The sequence below is a fragment of the Ranitomeya variabilis genome, chromosome 4, assembly GCF_051348905.1.
Source record: "Ranitomeya variabilis isolate aRanVar5 chromosome 4, aRanVar5.hap1, whole genome shotgun sequence".
NCBI classification, from domain to species: Eukaryota; Metazoa; Chordata; class Amphibia; order Anura; family Dendrobatidae; genus Ranitomeya; species Ranitomeya variabilis.
In genome coordinates, this window is record NC_135235.1 from 748,277,040 (window position 1) to 748,302,634 (window position 25,595).

The 25,595-nt window shown below is 48.5% G+C and overlaps 1 protein-coding gene across 2 annotated transcripts in view; it reads right to left on the bottom strand.

Annotated features, from left to right (window-relative positions):
- Window positions 1-25,595, bottom strand: part of DNAH9 (dynein axonemal heavy chain 9) — a 188,418-nt gene that overhangs the window by 125,149 nt on the left and 37,674 nt on the right. For both annotated transcript variants that reach the window (XM_077254615.1, XM_077254614.1), the window contains 6 exons: window positions 6,059-6,185; window positions 5,687-5,942; window positions 4,097-4,338; window positions 2,025-2,160; window positions 1,127-1,748; window positions 757-979 (listed from right to left, as the gene is read on the bottom strand). In XM_077254615.1, coding sequence (XP_077110730.1) covers window positions 757-979; window positions 1,127-1,748; window positions 2,025-2,160; window positions 4,097-4,338; window positions 5,687-5,942; window positions 6,059-6,185 — 1,606 coding nt within the window. The remainder of the gene's footprint in view (window positions 1-756; window positions 980-1,126; window positions 1,749-2,024; window positions 2,161-4,096; window positions 4,339-5,686; window positions 5,943-6,058; window positions 6,186-25,595) is intronic.

Below are 25,595 nucleotides of genomic sequence, written 5' to 3' on the forward strand. Positions count from 1 at the left end.
CAGGACACAAGAGAGTATGCCCATCTGACAGAGCACAGATCAGCCCGGACACAAGTGAGTATGCCCATCTGACAGAAGACAGACCACTCCGGACACAAGAGAGGACGCCCACCTGACAGAAGACAGACCACTCCGGACACAAGAGAGGATGCCCACCTGACAGAAGATAGATCAATCCGAACACAAGAGAGGTATCCCACCTGACAGATCAATCTGAACACAAGAGAGGTCGCCCATCTGACAGAGCACAGATCAGTCCGGACACAAGTGAGTATGCCCATCTGACAGAGCACAGATCAGTCCGGACACAAGAGAGTATACCCGCCTGACAGAAGACAGATCAATCCAAACACAAGAAAGGTATCCCACCTGACAGATCACTCCGGACACAAGAGAGTACGCCCACCTGACAGAGGACAGCTCTCGGGGTGCAGTGGCAGTATTCCTCTGTGATGATCCTCGGTAAGGGGATTATTACATGGCCACTACTACTGAAGCTAATATTGAGATGTCCAGTACAGTCTGTATTAGGCCCTAAGATGGACCAGAGCAGAAGCCTAACTGGGTGTAAGTTGTTGCAAAGTGGAAACCCTCTTTAAGAAACATCACCTGCTTTGTGCGAGACTTTACTCCCTGTTCTGGAGGAATTTTGTGCCTTTCCAGGTGACGGACGGATTCCTAAGCCCAGATATCACAAACGTGATGTCCAGACAACCGCAAATACTATTTCATCCCTGCAGAAGACCCCAAACTAACCTCCAGCTGCTTGTAGACCTCGTCGGACAGTTCCTGCTCGTACACCTTCAGGAGCTCGATCGTCTGCTTCAAGGGCTCAAACAGCTCGTCGGCACTGCTCTGACGATCCTTCACGGCCATTAATTGCCCCATGATTTCCACCAGGCCCTGGTAGTCACCTTCCTTCAGCTGCTTGCCCAGGCCTCGCTCTGCCACCTTGATAAACTCCTCCAGATCGGCCAAACTGAGGAAAAGGGCAGCGTGAAGTGAGGACGTGATAAACCTTTTATCTTGTGGTGCTGACTACCTCCTCTATATCTTCTGATGTGGAGGATCTCACCTGCTGCGTTGCGGACCCCTCCTCTATATCCCCTCATGTGGATAGTCTCACCTGTTGGTTACGTGGTCAATAAGATGCTGCTTGAACATCAGGCTCCATCTCTTGATCACATTGAGAAGGGCCGACTTGAAGGGCTGAGCGTCCACCTTCATCCAACAATCAAATACGTTGACTGGCTCCATCTTTGTGACTTCCTCATAGATTTTCTCGTAGGAATCTATCTGCTCTCTGAACTGCAGTAAGGTGGGTGGCGTCTCTGGGACCCCGTCCTCGGCATGAGCTTCTATCTCTTCTGGGGTCAGTACGTGTCCGTACAGCAGGAACTGGCGCATGAACTCCTTCCGGTCATCCACGTACAGGTAGGCGAACTGGTCGAAGGAGTTGCGATATTCAGAGCACGTGGTCATTATGTTTTGGACGCTTTCCATGAGGAGGTTTCGCATGTCTGCCAGGTCGGCCATGTCTTCCATGTCTGCCTGGTAATTAGGGAAGGTGCTGGTCCGTGAGAGCCGAGGCACCAAGGAGGACGTCTTGTAGATGTCGTTGATGAGGCCTTCTATGGTGTCGTATAGGCCGTCGCTGGTTCCAAAATCCAAAGATGGTCGAAAAACCATGTCTGGAACGACAAGGTCCAGCTGAACCTCAAATAAGGGGGAGAGGCCGGCCTTGTTGTCTGTGAGGGAAAGTAGAAGGTTGGGGGTGATGGAGAAGACCGTCAGTCGGCATTACCTTACTGTCTAGCACGCCAGATTCTACAAGTTCCATAAGTTATCCTCACCACCTAAAATGTATCTGCGCCTCCATAACACCCCATTATTGTAAGAAACTGGTAGAATACAAATTACATAGAAATATATGTGGGATCCCAAAGTGATCAGACCCTGGCGGCAGACTTCATTGATAAGCCATAGGTGGATCTGGTGAGGACACCCCCTGCTGCCCGGCGTACCCATGTTATCCAGGATGAACTTCAGTGAGCATTCGATAGCATTAAAAAAGCCATCGAGGACCATGTCATCGATGTAATCCACGTACGCGGTCCACACCTCAGAGTCGGGGTCTGCGGAAAAGAGCTGCATGTTCTCCTGTAAGAGAGAGCAACATATAGTCAGATCATGTACAGGACCGGGCCAAAGTTATAGGCAGGGGTGGAAGTAGTGCTGCCAAGAAAGAAGCTGCCGAGCATAGAATTGATAATGTCCCCCAATGAAGCCATAGAGAAATGTAAATCCCCTGTGACGGGCGGTCACCATATACTGACGATAGGGGAGATGGACAGTCACCAGATACTGATGATGGAGGGGACGGGCGGTCACCAGATAGTGATGATGGAGGAGATGGGTAGTCACCAGATAGTGATGATGGAGGAGACGGGCGGTTACCAGATAGTGATGATGGAGGAGACAGGCGGTCACCAGATACTGATGATGGAGGAGACGGGTGGTCATCAGATACTGATGATGGAGGAGACGGGCGGTCACCAGATACTGATGATGGAGGAGACGGGCAGTCACCAGATACTGATGATGGAGGCGACAGACGGTCACCAGATACTGATGATGGAGGGGACGGTAGGTCACCAGATACTGATGATGGAGGAGACGGGCAGTCACCAGATACTGATGATAGAGATGACGGGCGGTCACCAGATACTGATGATGGAGGAGACGGGCAGTCACCAGATACTGATGATGGAGGAGACGGGCAGTCACCAGATACTGATGATAGAGATGACGGGCGGTCACCAGATACTGATGATGGAGGTGACCGGCAGTCACCAGATACTGATGATGGAGGTGATGGGTGGTCACCAGATACTGATGATGGAGGTGATGGGTGGTCACCAGATACTGATGATAGAGGTGATGGGTGGTCACCAGATACTGATGATGGAGGGGACGGGCGGTCACCAGATACTGATGATGGAGGAGACGGGCAGTCACCAGATACTGATGATGGAGGTGACCGGCAGTCACCAGATACTGATGATGGAGGAGATGGGCGGGCACCAGATACTGATGATGGAGGTGACGGGCGGGCACCAGATACTGATGATGGAGGTGACAGGCGGGCACCAGATACTGATGATGGAGGTGACGGGCAGTCACCAGATACCGATGATGGAGGTGACGGACGGGCACCAGATACTGATGATGGAGGTGACGGGCGGGCACAAGATACTGATGATGGAGGTGACGGGCGGGCACCAGATACTGATGAATTTACATTCCTCTGTTCTTCTTCACTTTGCATTGATGATAATAAACTATTAACCCTTCTATGTATGCAGCTTCTTACTCTGCGACATTTTTCTACGCCTGCCTAAGACTTTTGCACAGAGTGATACATGTCGTATGGACATTATTATACGGCTTTATTCCAGCACCTGGAGGAATCTTCTCAGCTGCAGATCACCATTTCTTACACCGTTCCACTGAGCGGCTTCATGATAATTGAATGTTATACTCTGCGCCGCCCGTGGTCCCAGATGACATAATCACCCAGAATATTCCTGCCGCCGTCGCTTTAATATCCTCCCAATCCTGTTAATGATTTTTGTAGTTGCTGGGAATAATCAGATGGCGAACGCTTCCTTTCTCTTAAAGGGATGTTACAGAGATTTCCCTTTTATATAATCACCCACAATTTTTATTACTTTATTTGGTATTTCTTCCCCATTTTTCTATTTGTATTTTTGATTTTTTTTTGTTCATATCGGATGTAAAGGGAATAAAATATAAGGAGATATGGGTCTGTTTTTTTTCTTTTATTTTTTGGGCTACAATTAAATCTGATCTACACTTCGGCTATAGTAATTTTTATACATGGGATACATATTTTTATTGCTGATTTCCCCTGTGTCTGGGGCTGGCATATTGGCCCCAGTTACAGGAGAACTTCAGCTTCTGTCCAATCTATAGAGCTGATCTCTGTCTCCTCGGACTCTACAGATCCTGCACCTTCCCAGTATGGGGAGATGAAGACTGCCGCCTCCCGCCACCCCGGATCAGCTCACTATACCTGCACAAGTTGGTGAATTTTGGTGCCAGATTCCCGGATGAGGTTGTATCTTTTCTCCAGCCGTTCACTCCGGTCGTCCAGGTTAAGGAGGGTCTCTCTCTTGCCATCTTTCCTTTCGAATATGGGCAACACCCAGGTCTTCATGATCGCCAGGATTTCCTCTACGTTGTCCCGTGCCTTCTGCACCCGTCGCTCCAGATCATGGACGCTGTCTCTAACTTGCTGAATGTAATCCCAGATTCCTTTAAGAAGAGATACAGGAGTGATAGAATTATTACCCATGTGTGGGCTCTCGTCTGAAGCGTCCTGGTGTCTGCTCAATCTGCATGGATTTACGTCCATGAGGTTGAATTGCGTACACCAGCAGCCACCAATAGGGGGAGCTCACTACATACAGATTTATACAGCCAACACTAGAGGGAGCTCACTACATACAGATTTATACAGTCACCACTAGGGGGAGCTTACTACATACAGATTTATACAGTCACCACTAGAGGGAGCTCACTACATGCAGATTTATACAGTCACCACTAGGGGGAGCTCACTACATACAGATTTATACAGTCACCACTAGAGGGAGCTCGCTACATACAGATTTATACAGCCACCACTAGAGGGAGCTCACTACATACAGATTTATACAGCCACCACTAGAGGGAGCTCACTGCATACAGATTTATACAGTCACCACTAGGGGGAGCTCACTGCATACAGATTTATACAGTCACCACTAGGGGGAGCTCACTACATACAGATTTATACAGTCACCACTAGGGGGAGCTTACTACATACAGATTTATACAGTCACCACTAGAGGGAGCTCACTACATACAGATTTATACAGTCACCACTAGGGGGAGCTTACTACATACAGATTTATACAGTCACCACTAGAGGGAGCTCACTACATACAGATTTATACAGTCACCACTAAGGGGAGCTCACTGTATACAGATTTATACAGTCACCACTAGGGTGAGCTCACTACATACAGATTTATACAGTCACCACTAGAGGGAGCTCGCTACATACAGATTTATACAGCCACCACTAGAGGGAGCTCACTACATACAGATTTATACAGTCACCACTAGGGGGAGCTCACTACATACAGATTTATACAGTCACCACTAGGGGCAGCTCACTACATACAGATTAATACAGCCACCACTAGGGGAATCTCGCTACATATAGATTTATACATGCACCAATAGGGGCAGCTCACTACATACAGATTTATACAGCCACCACTAGGGGGAGTTCACTACATACAGATTTATACAGTCACCACTAGGGGGAGCTCACTACATACAGATTTATACAGCCACCACTAGGGGGAGCTCACTACATACAGATGTATACATGCACCAATAGGGGGAGCTCACTACATATAAATTTAAACACCTCTTACTGAACTAGTAGCCTTGTAATCTCCCCCTAGTAATTGCTACAGGCAGAATGAATTTCACACTTCATGCCTGTGTGACAAGAAGCATGTGAACTCTAAAAAAATTAAAATTAAATATATAATCCCCACCCTAAACAATTAAAATCTTAACATACTGAACATATGACACATAACCATACCTTGTGCCTTCCAGTTTAATGTTTCTTCTGCCGATTTTAGGTGGACATCAATGTCCTTGAGCTGTCCTTCCACCAGGGGGAACTCCACCTCCAGGATGGTGCTTATCACCTTGTTGTACCAGGTGGTGGTCAGGTCCAGGTTCGCCCTGTACTGTCTGTACGACTCCTTTGTGGAGAAGATGTCTTCGGCCTCCTTGGGGATTGTTTCCATGTTAAGTGTCTGGAGATATTTAACTTCCCGGAGCACGGACACCAGCTGTATACGGGGACAGTAATACTCAGTATATTCCACACCCCCAAAGTGGAGAACCCCTTTAAGGTCCCATATCATTTAATGTATATATACTCTCCAGTCCTACTAACGGCTCTTACCTGAGGGTCAAAGTTGACGTTTATGAGCTTGGAGCCTTGATCTCGTGTAATGAGAGGTCGCATCAGGTTGTACTGGGATTTCTCTGAAACGGTGCGGCACCATTCTTCATACAGCTTCTCTATATACCTGGGAACATGGAGACACGAAGATATCAGCCGCCGTACAGACTGTATATGTGGAAGGTGAAGGCAACAGTGATTCCAGTGGTCATAGGAGCACTTGGAGCAGTGACTCCTAAGTTGGAAGAATGGCTACAACAGATCCCAGGAGCAACATCTGAGCTCCCTGTCCAGGAATGTGCAATGCTGGGAACGTCCAAAATCCCGCACAGAACTCTCAAACTCCCAGGCCTCTGGTAGAGGACCCGAGAATGAGAAAGGACAACAAAGACCATCCCCAGTGGGGGTGAGAAAGAAGGTTTTTTTTATATATATATACTGCATATGTGTCAGCTGCTCAGTGCAGTGAGTTGCTCACGTCTTCGGTGTCACCCACTTATATTCTGCCGAGCACAGCAGCTCCAGATCGGTCACATTGCCTATTGGAATCAGAGGTAGTCGAAGTACTCCGTGCTAGCCTCCTATTTCACCTGCAGCTACAATCACAAGTGAGCGATTTCTTCCCATGCCACAATGGGCGCAGGCAGATAGCGGATTATTTGTGGCTGCCTGTTGTTGGCTGCACTCCACCACTGAAATTGTTGTGAATTTGGATTCTGGGCTCCCCCGGTGGCCGCTTGTGGAATTGGACTTGTCATCCTCTTTCCTGTTTCACCTGGTTCCATCAGTAGTGGGTGTCGCTATTTAAGCTCATTTCTCTGGTGGTTTCTTGCCGGTCAACAATGTTATCTGATGCCTCTCAGTGCTTGTTCCTGCTTCTAGACTACTACTAGATAAGTTGGACTTTTGTCCATGTTTTGTTTTGCCTATTTGTTCCAGTTCACAGCTGAAGTTTTGTTACTGTGTCTGGAAAGCTCTCGTTGATCAGGGATTGCTACTCTGGCGTTATGAGTTAATGCCAGAGTTTAAGGTAATCTCTGGATGGTGTTTTGTTAGTGTTTTTCTGCTGACCATGAAAGTATACTATCTGTCTTCTGCTATCTAGTAAGCGGACCTCAAATTTGCTAAGACTATTTTCCTGCTGCGTTTGTTGTTTCATCTGAACTCACCGTCATTATATGTGGGGGGCTACTGTCTTCTTTGGAATATTTCTCTAGAGGTGAGCCAGGTCTTATATTTCCCTCTGCTAGCTATTTAGGTCTTAGGCCAGAGCTGGGCATCTAGCGATAAATAGGAAATGCTACCTGGCTATTTCTAGTTGCGCGGCAGGCTTAGTTCATGGTCAGTATAGTTCCATCTTCCGAGAGCTTGTCCCTCTATAGGCTTGCTATGATCTCTGCCTGCAGAGATCATGACAGTTTGACCGGCCCATAAAGTGTTAAAGACCCAGGTTGAGAAAGGAGAGTTATAAGAAGTCTGCTGGAATTTTTTTTTTTTTTTTTTTTTTCCTCCAGTCTGCCTTGCTGCAGTCTTTTTTCTCTCTCTCCTCCTAATCTCTGTATGGCTCTGTGTGCACCTGACAATAATGGATCTCCAGAGTGTAACTGCGGGTTTGAACAATCTCATCACGAAAGTACAAAATTTACAAGATTTTGTGGTACATGCTCCGGTATCTGAGCCGAGAATTCCTTTGCCGGAGTTCTTCACAGGGAATAGAGCTAGCTTCCAGAATTTCCGAAATAATTGTAAGCTTTATTTGTCCCTGAAGTCTCGTTCAGCTGGAGACCCTGCTCAGCAGGTTAGGATTGTGATTTCCTTGCTCAGGGGTGACCCTCAAGATTGGGCCTTCTCATTGCCAGCAGGGGATCCTGCGTTACGCGATGTGGATGCGTTTTTTCTGGCCTTGGGCTTGCTTTATGAGGAACCTCATTTGGAACTTCAGGCAGAAAAAACTTTGATGGCACTATCTCAGGGGCAAGACGAAGCTGAAGTTTTCTGCCAAAAATTCCGTAAATGGTCTGTGCTTACTCAGTGGAATGAGTGCGCCTTGGCGGCAACTTTCAGAGAAGGTCTCTCTGATGCCGTTAAGGATGTTATGGTGGGGTTCCCTGTGCCTGCAGGTCTGAATGAGTCCATGACAATGGCTATTCAGATTGATAGGCGTCTGCGGGAGCGCAAACCGGTGCACCATCTGGCGGTGTCTATGGAAAAGACGCCAGAAAGTATACAGTGTGATAGAATTCTGTCCAGGAGCGAGCGACAGAATTTTAGACGGAAGAATGGATTGTGTTTCTATTGTGGGGATTCTACTCATGTTATATCAGCATGCTCTAGGCGTACAAAGAAGCTTGATAAGTCTGTTTCCATTGGCACCATTCGGTCTAAGTTTATTTTGTCTGTAACCCTGATTTGCTCTTTGTCATCCATTGCCACGGACGCCTATGTTGACTCTGGCGCCGCTCTGAGTCTTATGGATTGGTCCTTTGCCAATCGTTGTGGTTTTGATTTAGAGCCTTTGGAGACTCTTATTCCTCTGAAGGGGATTGACTCCACCCCATTGGCTAATAATAAACCACAATACTGGACACAAGTAACCATGCGTATCAACCCGGATCACCAGGAGATTATTCGTTTCCTGGTGCTGTATAATTTACATGACGATTTGGTACTGGGATTGCCATGGTTGCAGTCTCACAACCCAGTCTTGGACTGGAGAGCTATGTCTGTGTTGAGCTGGGGATGTAAGGGTATTCATGGGGACTTACCTTTGGTTTCTATTTCGTCGTCCATTCCCTCTGAAGTCCCTGAGTTCCTCTCTGATTATCAAGATGTCTTTGACGAACCCAAGCTTGGGTCGTTACCTCCACACCGTGAGTGCGATTGTGCCATAGATTTGATACCGGGTTGTAAATATCCCAAGGGTCGTTTGTTTAATCTGTCTGTGCCGGAACATGCTGCTATGCGGGAATATATAAAGGAGTCTTTGGAAAAGGGACATATTCGTCCATCTTCTTCTCCCTTGGGAGCTGGGTTTTTCTTTGTCTCAAAAAAAGACGGCTCTTTGAGACCATGTATTGATTATCGGCTTCTGAATAAGATCACTGTTAAGTATCAATACCCATTGCCATTGCTTACTGATTTGTTTGCTCGTATAGAGGGTGCTAAGTGGTTCTCTAAAATTGATCTTCGTGGGGCGTATAATTTGGTGCGGATCAGGCAGGGGGATGAGTGGAAGACCGCATTTAATACGCCCGAGGGCCACTTTGAGTATTTGGTCATGCCTTTTGGTCTTTCTAATGCCCCTTCAGTTTTCCAGTCTTTTATGCATGATATTTTCCGCGATTTTCTGGATAAATTTATGATAATATATCTGGATGATATTCTGATTTTTTCTGATGACTGGGACTCTCATGTCCAGCAGGTCAGGAGAGTTTTTCAGGTTCTGCGGTCTAATTCTTTATGTGTGAAGGGGTCTAAGTGCGTTTTTGGGGTCCAGAAAATTTCCTTTTTGGGGTATATTTTTTCTCCCTCTTCCATTGAGATGGATCCCGTCAAGGTGCAAGCTATTTGTGACTGGACTCAGCCCTCCTCTCTTAAGGGTCTTCAGAGATTTTTGGGCTTTGCCAACTTTTACCGCCGATTTATTGCTGGTTTTTCGGATGTCGTTAAACCACTGACTGATTTGACCAGACAAGGCGCTGATGTTGCTAATTGGTCCCCTCATGCTGTAGAGGCCTTTCAGGAGCTTAAGCGCCGTTTTGCCTCTGCCCCTGTGTTGCGTCAGCCTGATGTGAATCTGCCTTTTCAGGTTGAGGTTGACGCTTCGGAGATCGGAGCTGGGGCAGTGTTGTCGCAGAAAGGTTCCGACTGCTCCGTCATTAGGCCTTGTGCCTTCTTTTCTCGCAAATTTTCGCCCGCAGAGCGGAATTATGATGTTGGGAATCGGGAGCTTTTGGCCATGAAGTGGGCGTTTGAGGAGTGGCGCCATTGGCTCGAGGGGGCTAGGCATCAGGTGGTGGTATTGACTGACCACAAAAATTTGATTTATCTTGAGACTGCCAGACGCCTGAATCCTAGACAGGCGCGCTGGTCTTTATTTTTTTCTCGCTTTAATTTTGTGGTGTCATACCTACCGGGTTCTAAGAATGTTAAGGCAGATGCCCTTTCTAGGAGTTTTGACCCGGACTCTCCTGGTAATTCTGAACCCACAGGTATCCTTAGGGAGGGAGTAATTTTGTCGGCCGTTTCTCCTGATCTGCGGCGGTCCTTGCAAGAGTTTCAGGCGGATAGACCGGATCGTTGTCCGCCTGATAGACTGTTTGTTCCGGATGATTGGACCAGCAGAGTCATCTCTGAGGTACATTCTTCTGCATTGGCAGGTCATCCCGGAATTTTTGGTACCAGGGATTTGGTGGCAAGATCCTTCTGGTGGCCTTCCCTGTCACGAGATGTGCGAGTCTTTGTGCAGTCATGTGACGTTTGTGCTCGGGCCAAGTCTTGTAGTTCTCGGGCTAGCGGACTGCTGTTGCCCTTGCCTATTCCTAAGAGGCCTTGGACACACATCTCGATGGATTTTATTTCAGATCTGCCTGTTTCCCAGAAGATGTCTGTCATCTGGGTGGTCTGTGACCGTTTCTCTAAAATGGTCCATTTGGTTCCTCTGCCCAAGTTGCCTTCTTCTTCTGAGTTGGTTCCTCTGTTTTTTCAGAATGTTGTCCGATTGCACGGTATTCCTGAGAATATTGTTTCTGACAGAGGTACCCAATTTGTGTCTAGATTTTGGCGGGCATTCTGTGCTAGGATGGGCATAGATTTGTCTTTTTCATCTGCTTTTCACCCTCAGACTAATGGCCAGACCGAGCGGACTAATCAGACCCTGGAGACATATCTGAGGTGTTTTGTCTCTGCTGACCAGGATGATTGGGTTGCTTTTTTGCCATTGGCAGAGTTCGCCCTCAATAATCGGGCCAGCTCTTCCACCTTGGTGTCCCCGTTTTTCTGTAATTCGGGGTTTCACCCTCGATTTTCCTCCGGTCAGGTGGAATCCTCGGATTGTCCTGGAGTGGATGCGGTGGTGGAGAGATTGCATCACATCTGGGGGCAGGTTATGGACAATTTGAAGTTGTCCCAGGAGAAGACTCAGCGTTTTGCCAACCGTCATCGTCGTGTTGGTTCTCGGCTTTGTGTTGGAGATTTGGTGTGGTTGTCTTCTCGTTTTGTCCCTATGAGGGTCTCTTCTCCTAAGTTTAAACCTCGGTTCATCGGCCCTTATAGAATATTGGAGATTCTTAATCCTGTTTCTTTCCGTTTGGACCTCCCTGCGTCCTTTTCCATTCATAACGTTTTTCATCGGTCGTTATTGCGCAGGTATGAGGTACCTGTGGTACCTTCAGTTGAGCCTCCTGCTCCGGTGTTGGTTGAGGGTGAGTTGGAGTACGTTGTGGAGAAAATTTTGGACTCTCGTGTTTCCAGATGGAGACTCCAGTATCTGGTCAACTGGAAGGGTTACGGCCAGGAGGATAATTCTTGGGTCAATGCATCTGATGTTCATGCTTCTGATCTTGTTCGTGCCTTCCATAGGGCTCATCCTGGTCGCCCTGGTGGATCTGGTGAGGGTTCGGTGCCCCCTCCTTGAGGGGGGGGTACTGTTGTGAATTTGGATTCTGGGCTCCCCCGGTGGCCGCTTGTGGAATTGGACTTGTCATCCTCTTTCCTGTTTCACCTGGTTCCATCAGTAGTGGGTGTCGCTATTTAAGCTCATTTCTCTGGTGGTTTCTTGCCGGTCAACAATGTTATCTGATGCCTCTCAGTGCTTGTTCCTGCTTCTAGACTACTACTAGATAAGTTGGACTTTTGTCCATGTTTTGTTTTGCCTATTTGTTCCAGTTCACAGCTGAAGTTTTGTTACTGTGTCTGGAAAGCTCTCGTTGATCAGGGATTGCTACTCTGGCGTTATGAGTTAATGCCAGAGTTTAAGGTAATCTCTGGATGGTGTTTTGTTAGTGTTTTTCTGCTGACCATGAAAGTATACTATCTGTCTTCTGCTATCTAGTAAGCGGACCTCAAATTTGCTAAGACTATTTTCCTGCTGCGTTTGTTGTTTCATCTGAACTCACCGTCATTATATGTGGGGGGCTACTGTCTTCTTTGGAATATTTCTCTAGAGGTGAGCCAGGTCTTATATTTCCCTCTGCTAGCTATTTAGGTCTTAGGCCAGAGCTGGGCATCTAGCGATAAATAGGAAATGCTACCTGGCTATTTCTAGTTGCGCGGCAGGCTTAGTTCATGGTCAGTATAGTTCCATCTTCCGAGAGCTTGTCCCTCTATAGGCTTGCTATGATCTCTGCCTGCAGAGATCATGACATGAAATGTAATGCTTCATACTGGGTGCTCTGAAGGGGCATCATACTGTGTGTGGGGGCACAGAGGGGGCATCATACTGTAGGGGACAGGGACCTGGTCAGCTGTGCAGACGGGTGGAACCATTGTTGCCGGGAGTCGGGGTTCCAGGGGACGGATTTGAGGGGCGCATGGGAAGCCAGGCTCATGTGACAGGAGGCAGAGTGACGCAGGGAGAGAAGAGGATAAAAAGAAAAACGCGCGAAAGTAGGGACAGAGAAGCGCGGGAAAACTCTGAGGAGAGGAAACTGCAGCGCAGTTGTCGTGTGTGTGCAGGCCGCAGTGAGACTTGCTGGAAGCAGGGGGAAAACGTGCAACAGACACTGCGGGCAATTACCAGAGCCCCCAAAAAGAGGCGCATTCGTCGTCAGCGACCCCTCAGGCAGAGGGGTAGTGCTGATCAGCTCGGGGACAGTATTACCGCGCTCCCCGGGAGCATCTTGCCACACAGTGCTCCGGATCCTCCTGGGTTTTTCTTAGCTGTGACTGATACTGATAATTCTGCTAATTCTCCTCAAAAAGACTCCTCTCTGGACGTGGAAACGGTTATCCCGGATCAACGTCCGCCTGCGGGAGGTAACGCAGCACCGCAAAAGACATTCTGGACTCGAATCTACACCTGGGTTCGACGTCGGAGGACACCGCCTTCCCTCACCACTAGGACTACGCCGCTGACGGAGCTTCACCACCGGGACTACATCGCTGAGACAGCACTGATAAGTGAACGTTGTTGACTTTACCTTAGTAGGAGAGGTACTAGTGAGGCGCGGCCGCGTTCTTCGGGTATAGTTCAGGCCTCCCATATAGTAGTTAGGATTTACTGTGATATTGTAGACTTGTACTCAAGTTCCCTGCGTGGAAAACTGTTGTTATATTTTTGGGTTGGGAGTTAAAAGAAAAGTTAAAAACGCTGTTTGCTTTCTGGCTCCCATTTGTCCCTGCATCCTTCTTTACCTGCGGTCTCTACATTTGGCGTAGCCGGCAGGATGCAGGATCCAAAGAGGGAGCCAGAAGATACGGAGGATGGGGCTGGCCCGAGAGCGTCTCTCTCATTGGGGGCCATGTTGAATAACCTGCCCAAGTTTAATGGGAGCAACATGTTGTTGTGGAGTTGGACTGAAAGGATGCGGGGGCTGCTGAGGATGCATCCTATGACCCCGGCCCTGGAAGCAGAGGTGGCCATTATGGCCTTAGACGGAGAGGCCCGAGATTCAGTGATGTTGAGACCCCCCACAGAGCGGAATACTTTTACCGGGGTGTTAAATGTGTTAGGCTGGGGTCACACATGCGTGTTTTACGTACGTAAGAGCGCAAAAACTACGTACGTAAAACTCGCATTACATACGGCACAATGCTTCTCAATGGGGCTGCTCCTATTAGCCGTATATTACGGTTCAGTATTATACGGCGTTCTACGGCCGTACAAAATCGCAGCATGCTGCGTTTGTCAGCGTATTGCGCAAATAATACGCCAATGAAAGTCTATGGGGGCGAGAAAAATACGGATTCCACACGGACCTGCAGTGTGACTTGCGAGAAATACGCAGCGGTGTTAGTGAAAAGTCGGTAATTCAATTGCCGGCTTTTCATTTCTCCTGCACAAACCCGACAGGATATGAGACATGGTTTACATACAGTAAACCATCTCATATCCCCTTTTTTTTTGCATATTCCACACTACTAATGTTAGTAGTGTGTATATGCAAAATTTCAGCGCTGTAGCTGCTGAAATAAAGGGTTAAATGGCGGAAAAAATTGGCGTGGGCTCCCGCGCAATTTTCTCCGCCAGAATGGTAAAGCCAGTGACTGAGGGCAGATATTAATAGCCAGGAGAGGGTCCATGGTTATTGGCCCCCCCGTGGCTACAAACATCTGCCCCCAGCCACCCCAGAAAAGGCACATCTGGAAGATGCGCCTATTCTGGCACTTGGCCACTCTCTTCCCACTCCCTGTAGAGGTGGGATATGGGGTAATGAAGGGTTAATGCCACCTTGCTATTGGAAGGTGACATTAAGCCAGATTAATAATGGAGAGGCGTCAATTATGACACCTATCCATTATTAATCCAATTGTATGAAAGGGTTAAAAAACACACACACACATGATTTAAAAGTAGTTTAATGAAATAAACACAGCGGTTGTTGTAATAATTTATTGTTCTCGCAATCCATCAGGAACACCCTCGCTTGGCAAAATAATAAACGCACAAGATACATACCTTCTGGTGAACCGTCTCGTCCCACGATGTAATCCATCTGAAGGGGTTAACTAATATTACAGGCAGGAGCCCTGCTAAATGCAGCTGTGCTCCGTGCCTGTAATCCCCGGCGAATGAATGAAATGTAGGTCATTGACCTACATTTCCTTCAGTCGCGGTGATGCGCCCCCTGGTGGATGTCCTCATATGACCTGGAGCGTGGGAAAAAGTTCCCAGGCTGCAGTTCATGAGAACATCCACCAGAGGGCGCCTCACTGCGACTCAAGGTAAGTATAGATCACTGCTTTCCTTTCAGCACCCGGGGATTACAGACACGAGCGAGTGGTTTATCGCAGCTCTGCCTGTAATATTAGTTAACCCCTTCAGATGGATTACCTCGTTGGACGTGATCTGACATCAGAAGGTATGTATCTTGTGTGTTTATTATTTTGCCAAGCGAGGGCCTGGAAATGGATTGCGAGAACAATAAATTATTACAACAACCGCTGTGTTTATTTCATTAAAATCCTTTTTAATCATGTGTGTGTGTGTTTTTTAACACTTTCCAACAATTGGATTAATAATGGATAGGTGTCATAATTGACGCCTCTCCATTATTAATCTGGCTTAATGTCACCTTACAATAGCAAGGTGGCATTAACCCTTCATTACCCCATATCCCACCGCTACAGGGAGTGGGAAGAGAGTGGCCAAGTGCCAGAATAGGGGCATCTTCCAGATGTGCCTTTTCTGGGGTGGCTGGGGGCAGATGTTTGTAGCCAGGGGGGGGCCAATAACCATGGACCCTCTCCTGGCTATTAATATCTGCCCTCAGTCACTGGCTTTACCGCTCTGGCGGAGAAAATTGCGCGGGAGCCCACGCCAATTTTTTCCGCCATTTAACCCTTTATTTCAGCAGCTACAGCGCTGAAATTTTGCACATACACACTACTAACGTTAGTAGTGTGGAATATGCAAAAAAAAAGGGGATATGAGATGGTTTACTGTATGAAAACCATGTCTCATATCCTGTCGGGTTTGGGAAGGAGAAATGAAAAGCCGGCAATTGAATTACCGGCTGTTAACAGATATCGCGCTGAATGAAATCTAAATACAGAATATATATATATGTGTCTCAATGACATATATATATATATATATATACTGTATATATGTTTTCCCTAACATTTGAGCACATAAATCCATTAGATGTCGGTTTTGCAAGCCTGCGCGAAAATCTCGCAGTACGGATGCCATACGGATTACATACGGAGGATGCCATGCGCAAAATACGCTGACACACCCTGCCTACGGATCACTATTTTGGGAACATTTCTCCGTATTACGGCCGTAGTACGGACGTATAATACGTGGCGTATTGTCTTACGCCATGTGTGACTCCAGCCTTAGAGGGGACGCACGGGGATCCCACCGACGTGGGAGAGCTGCGGGCCCGGTTGTTTGGACGGCGACAAAAAGAAGGCGAGACTGTCACTCAGTACATGAATGCTCTGCAAGAGCTAAACATTGCAATCGTGCGGAAAGATGGTATGGGGATGGGACATGTTGACGTGACCCTGCGCGACCAACTGGTGACGGGACTGCGAGATGAGTTGACCAAACAGGCTCTACGTGAACGAGTGCGGGTCGACCCGCGCCTGACTTTCTCCGACATAGGCAATGAGGCCCGCACCCGGGAGCAAGAGAGGGGGGTGACGGTCCTGACAGGAGAGACTCGGGTTATCCAGACCGCTGCACCAGGAGGGGGTGAGCCGTCGTGGGTTCAGGAGATGCGGCAGGAGCTCAAACAAATCAGGGACGAACTGGCTGAAGTTAAAAAGAATGCGCGAATCCCAAGGGAGCTACCCCGGGGGCAAGGGTCTGGGAGTCCAGCTCGTGGCGCTCATCCAGGATATTATCCGGTCCCCGGTGCTTGTTATGGTTGCGGGGAGGCAGGACATTTCGCACGGGAGTGCCCCCGGAGAGGGAGGGCCTCGTCCCGTCAAGCGTTAAACTAGAGGGCTCCGAGCTAAGGGGAAGACGCTCGGAGCCAGAGTCCCCGCGGATGGGTGGTGAAAGTCCCGGAAATTTGGTTGCCAGCTGCCCCCTGGTTTGGGCAGAGTTTGAAGGGCGGGCTGTCCGTTGTCTGGTGGACACCGGGTCCCAAGTCACGACTATGCCCGAGGCTTATTTTAGAAAACACTTTCCTTTGACAGTCAGACCCCAATGGGGTCCCGTAATTCGGTTACAGGCCGCCAATCAGCTGCCCATCACAGTGGAAGGGGTCACCTGGATGCAAATATCTTTATGTGGGAAGGACCTGGGCCGCCGGGGGGTTGTGTTAACTCGGGGAGATCCCAGCCCACAACATACCGTGACCTTGGGGATGAACGTATTGAAAGATTTTGGCAGTTTTCTGTTAGGGGAGACTACGCAAGAGACACTCAATCAGTGGGGGACCAGTACACCTCAGGGCTCCGTGTTCAGACAGTTAGTGAGAGAAGTCCGGGTACAAGAGACCTGTCAGGAGGGAGACATACTAGGGAGAGTGATTACTTCCCCGACAGCTAAGGTGACGTTCCCCCCAGGACAGACTGTTATATCCCTGCCCATACGAGCCCGCATCCCTCTAGAAGGAGTACAAGTACAGATTGAGCCCACCTTTACATCCCCTTTGCCCACAGGACTGCTGGTGGCCCGATCTCTGGCTACTGTTAAAAATGGAGCCGTACCAGTGCGATGTGTGAATGTGGACGAACACGATGTCGTGCTACGGGTCCGAAGTGAGATGGCCAAAGTGTTACGACCTTTAGAAGTGATGCCCCCTCCAGATACTTTGCAGTTAACGGTGGATTCCCCTGATCCCTGGATGGTCAGTGTCCGGTCTACGCAGGATCCTGAGCCAATAGCGTTTCGAAAGGGTCAAACTATTCTGGAGCACATGCGGACGGAATTGTCGGGCCTGGATCCATCACAGATCTCACAAGTGCAGCGACTCCTTGGACATTATGCTAAAGTGTTCGCACAACATGAAGATGATTTTGGCTGTACCACGGCCATCGAACATGGAATTCCGACCGGAGATACAGTGCCCATCAGGGAGCGGTACAGACAGATTCCCCCGCAGATGTACCAGGAAGTAAAGACGTTGTTAGGCCAGATGCTACAAAAGGGAGTGATCCGCGAGAGTCAGAGCCCGTGGGCTGCCCCGATCGTGCTGGTGCGGAAAAAGGACGGCACGCTCCGGTTCTGTGTGGACTATCGTAAGCTAAATGCATGCACCGTCCGAGACTCTTATCCACTTCCCCGTATCGAGGAGTCTCTCTCCGTGCTGGGTCGGGCCAAATATTTTTCCACCTTAGACCTAGCCAGCGGATACTGGCAGGTCCCGATGACAGAAGCAGATCGTCCTAAGACAGCGTTTATCCTTCCCATGGGACTATTCGAGTTCAATCGAATGCCGTTTGGGCTGGCCAACGCTCCAGGCACCTTCCAACGATTAATGGAGCGGTGTCTGGGGGATTTGAACTTCGAGGCCACTCTCATTTATCTGGATGACATCATCATCTATGCTCCAACATTCGAGGAACATCTGTGCCGACTGGAGCAAGTACTAGACCGGTTGCTGAAATACGGGCTTAAGGTGAAGCCCCAGAAGTGTCACTTGTTCCGGGAACAGATCGAGTACCTGGGGCATGTGGTGTCCGCCGAAGGAGTCCGGCCATCGCAGGAGAAGATTGCCGCAATCCAGGAGTGGCCCACACCGGAGACCGCCAAGGATGTACGGGCGTTCTTGGGCCTCGCTGGGTACTACCGGCGCTTCGTGAAGAACTTTGCTCGCCGTTCTCACAATCTACAAGTCCTGCTGAAAGGAAGCTTCCCCAAGGAATGGGGAAAGAAGATACAATGGCAGGAGCCACAAGAAGCAGCGTTCCGGGACTTGAAGACAGCTCTCATGGAGCCGCCGGTGTTGGCTTATGCGGACTTTTCGCAACCGTTCACCCTACACACCGACGGCAGCTCTCAGGGATTGGGGGCTGTGTTGTCTCAGGTTCAGGATGGGCGGGAGAGAGTGATCGCCTATGCGAGTCGGCCTCTTCATGACTCTGAGTTGAACCCGGACAATTATATGTCATGATCTCTGCAGGCAGAGATCATAGCAAGCCTATAGAGGGACAAGCTCTCGGAAGATGGAACTATACTGACCATGAACTAAGCCTGCCGCGCAACTAGAAATAGCCAGGTAGCATTTCCTATTTATCGCTAGATGCCCAGCGCTGGCCTAAGACCTAAATAGCTAGCAGAGGGAAATATAAGACCTGGCTCACCTCTAGAGAAATATTCCAAAGAAGACAGTAGCCCCCCACATATAATGACGGTGAGTTCAGATGAAACTACAAACGCAGCAGGAAAATAGTCTTAGCAAATTTGAGGTCCGCTTACTAGATAGCAGAAGACAGATAGTATACTTTCATGGTCAGCAGAAAAACACTAACAAAACACCATCCAGAGATTACCTTAAACTCTGGCATTAACTCATAACGCCAGAGTAGCAATCCCTGATCAACGAGAGCTTTCCAGACACAGTAACAAAACTTCAGCTGTGAACTGGAACAAATAGGCAAAACAAAACATGGACAAAAGTCCAACTTAACTAGTAGTTGTCTAGAAGCAGGAACAAGCACTGAGAGGCATCAGATAACATTGTAGACCGGCAAGAAACCACCAGAGAAATGAGCTTAAATAGCGACACCCACTACTGATGGAACCAGGTGAAACAGGAAAGAGGATGACAAGTCCAATTCCACAAGCGGCCACCGGGGGAGCCCAGAATCCAAATTCACAACAGTACCCCCCCCTCAAGGAGGGGGCACCGAACCCTCACCAGATCCACCAGGGCGACCAGGATGAGCCCTATGGAAGGCACGAACAAGATCAGAAGCATGAACATCAGATGCATTGACCCAAGAATTATCCTCCTGGCCGTAACCCTTCCAGTTGACCAGATACTGGAGTTTCCGTCTGGAAACACGAGAGTCCAAAATTTTCTCCACAACGTACTCCAACTCACCCTCAACCAACACCGGAGCAGGAGGCTCAACTGAAGGTACAACAGGTACCTCATACCTGCGCAATAACGACCGATGAAAAACGTTATGAATGGAAAAGGACGCAGGGAGGTCCAAACGGAAAGAAACAGGATTAAGAATCTCCAATATAAAGCCGAGAACCAACACGACGATGACGGTTGGCAAAACGCTGAGTCTTCTCCTGGGACAACTTCAAATTGTCCATAACCTGCCCCCAGATGTGATGCAATCTCTCCACCACCGCATCCACTCCAGGACAATCCGAGGATTCCACCTGACCGGAGGAAAATCGAGGGTGAAACCCCGAATTACAGAAAAACGGGGACACCAAGGTGGAAGAACTGGCCCGATTATTGAGGGCGAACTCTGCCAATGGCAAAAAAGCAACCCAATCATCCTGGTCAGCAGAGACAAAACACCTCAGATATGTCTCAAGGGTCTGATTAGTCCGCTCGGTCTGGCCATTAGTCTGAGGGTGAAAAGCAGATGAAAAAGACAAATCTATGCCCATCCTAGCACAGAATGCCCGCCAAAATCTAGACACAAATTGGGTACCTCTGTCAGAAACAATATTCTCAGGAATACCGTGCAATCGGACAACATTCTGAAAAAACAGAGGAACCAACTCAGAAGAAGAAGGCAACTTGGGCAGAGGAACCAAATGGACCATTTTAGAGAAACGGTCACAGACCACCCAGATGACAGACATCTTCTGGGAAACAGGCAGATCTGAAATAAAATCCATCGAGATGTGTGTCCAAGGCCTCTTAGGAATAGGCAAGGGCAACAGCAGTCCGCTAGCCCGAGAACTACAAGACTTGGCCCGAGCACAAACGTCACATGACTGCACAAAGACTCGCACATCTCGTGACAGAGAAGGCCACCAGAAGGATCTTGCCACCAAATCCCTGGTACCAAAAATTCCGGGATGACCTGCCAATGCAGAAGAATGTACCTCAGAGATGACTCTGCTGGTCCAATCATCCGGAACAAACAGTCTATCAGGCGGACAACGATCCGGTCTATCCGCCTGAAACTCTTGCAAGGACCGCCGCAGATCAGGAGAAACGGCCGACAAAATTACTCCCTCCCTAAGGATACCTGTGGGTTCAGAATTACCAGGAGAGTCCGGGTCAAAACTCCTAGAAAGGGCATCTGCCTTAACATTCTTAGAACCCGGTAGGTATGACACCACAAAATTAAAGCGAGAAAAAAATAAAGACCAGCGCGCCTGTCTAGGATTCAGGCGTCTGGCAGTCTCAAGATAAATCAAATTTTTGTGGTCAGTCAATACCACCACCTGATGCCTAGCCCCCTCGAGCCAATGGCGCCACTCCTCAAACGCCCACTTCATGGCCAAAAGCTCCCGATTCCCAACATCATAATTCCGCTCTGCGGGCGAAAATTTGCGAGAAAAGAAGGCACAAGGCCTAATGACGGAGCAGTCGGAACCTTTCTGCGACAACACTGCCCCAGCTCCGATCTCCGAAGCGTCAACCTCAACCTGAAAAGGCAGATTCACATCAGGCTGACGCAACACAGGGGCAGAGGCAAAACGGCGCTTAAGCTCCTGAAAGGCCTCTACAGCATGAGGGGACCAATTAGCAACATCAGCGCCTTGTCTGGTCAAATCAGTCAGTGGTTTAACGACATCCGAAAAACCAGCAATAAATCGGCGGTAAAAGTTGGCAAAGCCCAAAAATCTCTGAAGACCCTTAAGAGAGGAGGGCTGAGTCCAGTCACAAATAGCTTGCACCTTGACGGGATCCATCTCAATGGAAGAGGGAGAAAAAATATACCCCAAAAAGGAAATTTTCTGGACCCCAAAAACGCACTTAGACCCCTTCACACATAAAGAATTAGACCGCAGAACCTGAAAAACTCTCCTGACCTGCTGGACATGAGAGTCCCAGTCATCAGAAAAAATCAGAATATCATCCAGATATATTATCATAAATTTATCCAGAAAATCGCGGAAAATATCATGCATAAAAGACTGGAAAACTGAAGGGGCATTAGAAAGACCAAAAGGCATGACCAAATACTCAAAGTGGCCCTCGGGCGTATTAAATGCGGTCTTCCACTCATCCCCCTGCCTGATCCGCACCAAATTATACGCCCCACGAAGATCAATTTTAGAGAACCACTTAGCACCCTCTATACGAGCAAACAAATCAGTAAGCAATGGCAATGGGTATTGATACCTAACAGTGATCTTATTCAGAAGCCGATAATCAATACATGGTCTCAAAGAGCCGTCTTTTTTTGAGACAAAGAAAAACCCAGCTCCCAAGGGAGAAGAAGATGGACGAATATGTCCCTTTTCCAAAGACTCCTTTATATATTCCCGCATAGCAGCATGTTCCGGCACAGACAAATTAAACAAACGACCCTTTGGATATTTACAACCCGGTATCAAATCTATGGCACAATCGCACTCACGGTGCGGAGGTAACGACCCAAGCTTGGGTTCGTCAAAGACGTCTTGATAATCAGAGAGGAACTCAGGGACTTCAGAGGGAATGGACGACGAAATAGAAACCAAAGGTACGTCCCCATGAATACCCTTACATCCCCAGCTCAACACAGACATTGCTCTCCAGTCCAAGACTGGGTTGTGAGACTGCAACCATGGCAATCCCAGTACCAAATCGTCATGTAAATTATACAGCACCAGGAAACGAATAATCTCCTGGTGATCCGGATTGATAAGCATGGTTACTTGTGTCCAGTATTGTGGTTTATTATTAGCCAATGGGGTGGAGTCAATCCCCTTCAGAGGAATAAGAGTCTCCAAAGGCTCTAAATTAAAACCACAACGATTGGCAAAGGACCAATCCATAAGACTCAGAGCGGCGCCAGAGTCAACATAGGCGTCCGTGGCAATGGATGACAAAGAGCAAATCAGGGTTACAGACAAAATAAACTTAGACTGAATGGTGCCAATGGAAACAGACTTATCAAGCTTCTTTGTACGCCTAGAGCATGCTGATATAACATGAGTAGAATCCCCACAATAGAAACACAATCCATTCTTCCGTCTAAAATTCTGTCGCTCGCTCCTGGACAGAATTCTATCACACTGCATACTTTCTGGCGTCTTTTCCATAGACACCGCCAGATGGTGCACCGGTTTGCGCTCCCGCAGACGCCTATCAATCTGAATAGCCATTGTCATGGACTCATTCAGACCTGCAGGCAAAGGGAACCCCACCATAACATCCTTAACGGCATCAGAGAGACCTTCTCTGAAAGTTGCCGCCAAAGCGCACTCATTCCACTGAGTAAGCACAGACCATTTACGGAATTTTTGGCAGAAAACTTCAGCTTCGTCTTGCCCCTGAGATAGTGCCATCAAAGTTTTTTCTGCCTGAAGCTCCAAATGAGGTTCCTCATAAAGCAAGCCCAAGGCCAGAAAAAACGCATCCACATCGCGTAACGCAGGATCCCCTGCTGGCAATGAGAAGGCCCAATCTTGAGGGTCACCCCTGAGCAAGGAAATCACAATCCTAACCTGCTGAGCAGGGTCTCCAGCTGAACGAGACTTCAGGGACAAATAAAGCTTACAATTATTTCGGAAATTCTGGAAGCTAGCTCTATTCCCTGTGAAGAACTCCGGCAAAGGAATTCTCGGCTCAGATACCGGAGCATGTACCACAAAATCTTGTAAATTTTGTACTTTCGTGATGAGATTATTCAAACCCGCAGTTACACTCTGGAGATCCATTATTGTCAGGTGCACACAGAGCATACAGAGATTAGGAGGAGAGAGAGAAAAAAGACTGCAGCAAGGCAGACTGGAGGAAAAAAAAAAAAAAAAAAATTCCAGCAGACTTCTTATAACTCTCCTTTCTCAACCTGGGTCTTTAACACTTAACTGGCCGGTCAAACTGTCATGATCTCTGCAGGCAGAGATCATAGCAAGCCTATAGAGGGACAAGCTCTCGGAAGATGGAACTATACTGACCATGAACTAAGCCTGCCGCGCAACTAGAAATAGCCAGGTAGCATTTCCTATTTATCGCTAGATGCCCAGCGCTGGCCTAAGACCTAAATAGCTAGCAGAGGGAAATATAAGACCTGGCTCACCTCTAGAGAAATATTCCAAAGAAGACAGTAGCCCCCCACATATAATGACGGTGAGTTCAGATGAAACTACAAACGCAGCAGGAAAATAGTCTTAGCAAATTTGAGGTCCGCTTACTAGATAGCAGAAGACAGATAGTATACTTTCATGGTCAGCAGAAAAACACTAACAAAACACCATCCAGAGATTACCTTAAACTCTGGCATTAACTCATAACGCCAGAGTAGCAATCCCTGATCAACGAGAGCTTTCCAGACACAGTAACAAAACTTCAGCTGTGAACTGGAACAAATAGGCAAAACAAAACATGGACAAAAGTCCAACTTAACTAGTAGTTGTCTAGAAGCAGGAACAAGCACTGAGAGGCATCAGATAACATTGTAGACCGGCAAGAAACCACCAGAGAAATGAGCTTAAATAGCGACACCCACTACTGATGGAACCAGGTGAAACAGGAAAGAGGATGACAAGTCCAATTCCACAAGCGGCCACCGGGGGAGCCCAGAATCCAAATTCACAACAATTATAGTTCTTTCAAGGTGGAGCTGCTGGCCGTGGTGTGGGCTATGACGGAGCGGTTCGCTGAGTACCTGGCCGGTTCCGAGGTGCTGATACGCACGGATAACAACCCATTGGCACATCTGGAAAATGCGAAATTGGGTGCCCTGGAACAGCGCTGGGTAGCCCGGATGGCCAAGTACAGATACCGTATCCTCTACAAGCGAGGAGCGGAGAATGTTCATGCTGACGCGTTATCTCGTCTGCGGAAGAACCCCCCAAGAACTAACCGAGATGAGGAGCTGGAGGGAGAAGAAATCCCCTACGCCATCGGGGGCGCTGCTCGGACGGCTGTGAGCCGGGAACAGACCGGGAACGGAACGGCTACAGGACTGTTGGTTCAGAGTCGGGACGAATGGATTCGGCTGCAACAGGAAGACCAGGAACTAGCTCCATTGCGACAGTGGATAACGAATGGTCTATTGCCCGTGAGAACCCCTGGACAAACTCTCCCGTCAGACCTGAACCTTCTTCTGCGGCAGTGGGAGCGCCTAACTCTTCAGGACGGGCTCTTATGCCACTTAACCATGGCTCAGGCAGATTCCGAGCCGACCTGGCAGATGGTCTTACCAGGGCCCGTGGTGGCCGCAGTTGCTAAAGAAGCTCATGAGTCCGGGGCACACTTCGGAGTGAAGAGGACGTTTAAGTGGCTGCAAACTCGGTTCTATCATCCTCGGCTGCTTGCGGAAGTACAAACTGCCTGTAGACAATGTCGACAATGTGAGCTAACCAAGTCACCGGAGGAAAGGGCGCCTGTGCAGAGCATCACGACGTCTGCCCCTTTTGAAGTATTATTGATAGACTACATTACCATTGGAGCAGCGCATCAAGGCTACGAACACTGCCTCGTTATGGTAGATCATTTTTCAAAATTCGCGGTAGTCACCCCTACCCGTGATCAGACGGCTGAGTCGGCGGCGAGCGCTATCTGTAAGAACTTTATTCAAGTTTACGGCTGTCCGAGGCGAATACATTCGGATCAAGGCGCCTGTTTCTTGGGCAAAGTCATGGAAGAGCTGCATCGCCTCTACGGCATTGATAAGTCACGCACCACACCGTATCACCCCCAGGGAAACGGGGCTTGTGAGCGGTTTGACCGGACTTTGCTTCAAATGCTGCGTGCGCTAGAACAAGATCAGAAGGCCCGCTGGCCGGAGTATGTGTCTGACCTAGTGTGGGTCTACAACAATAGAGTTCATCAAGTCA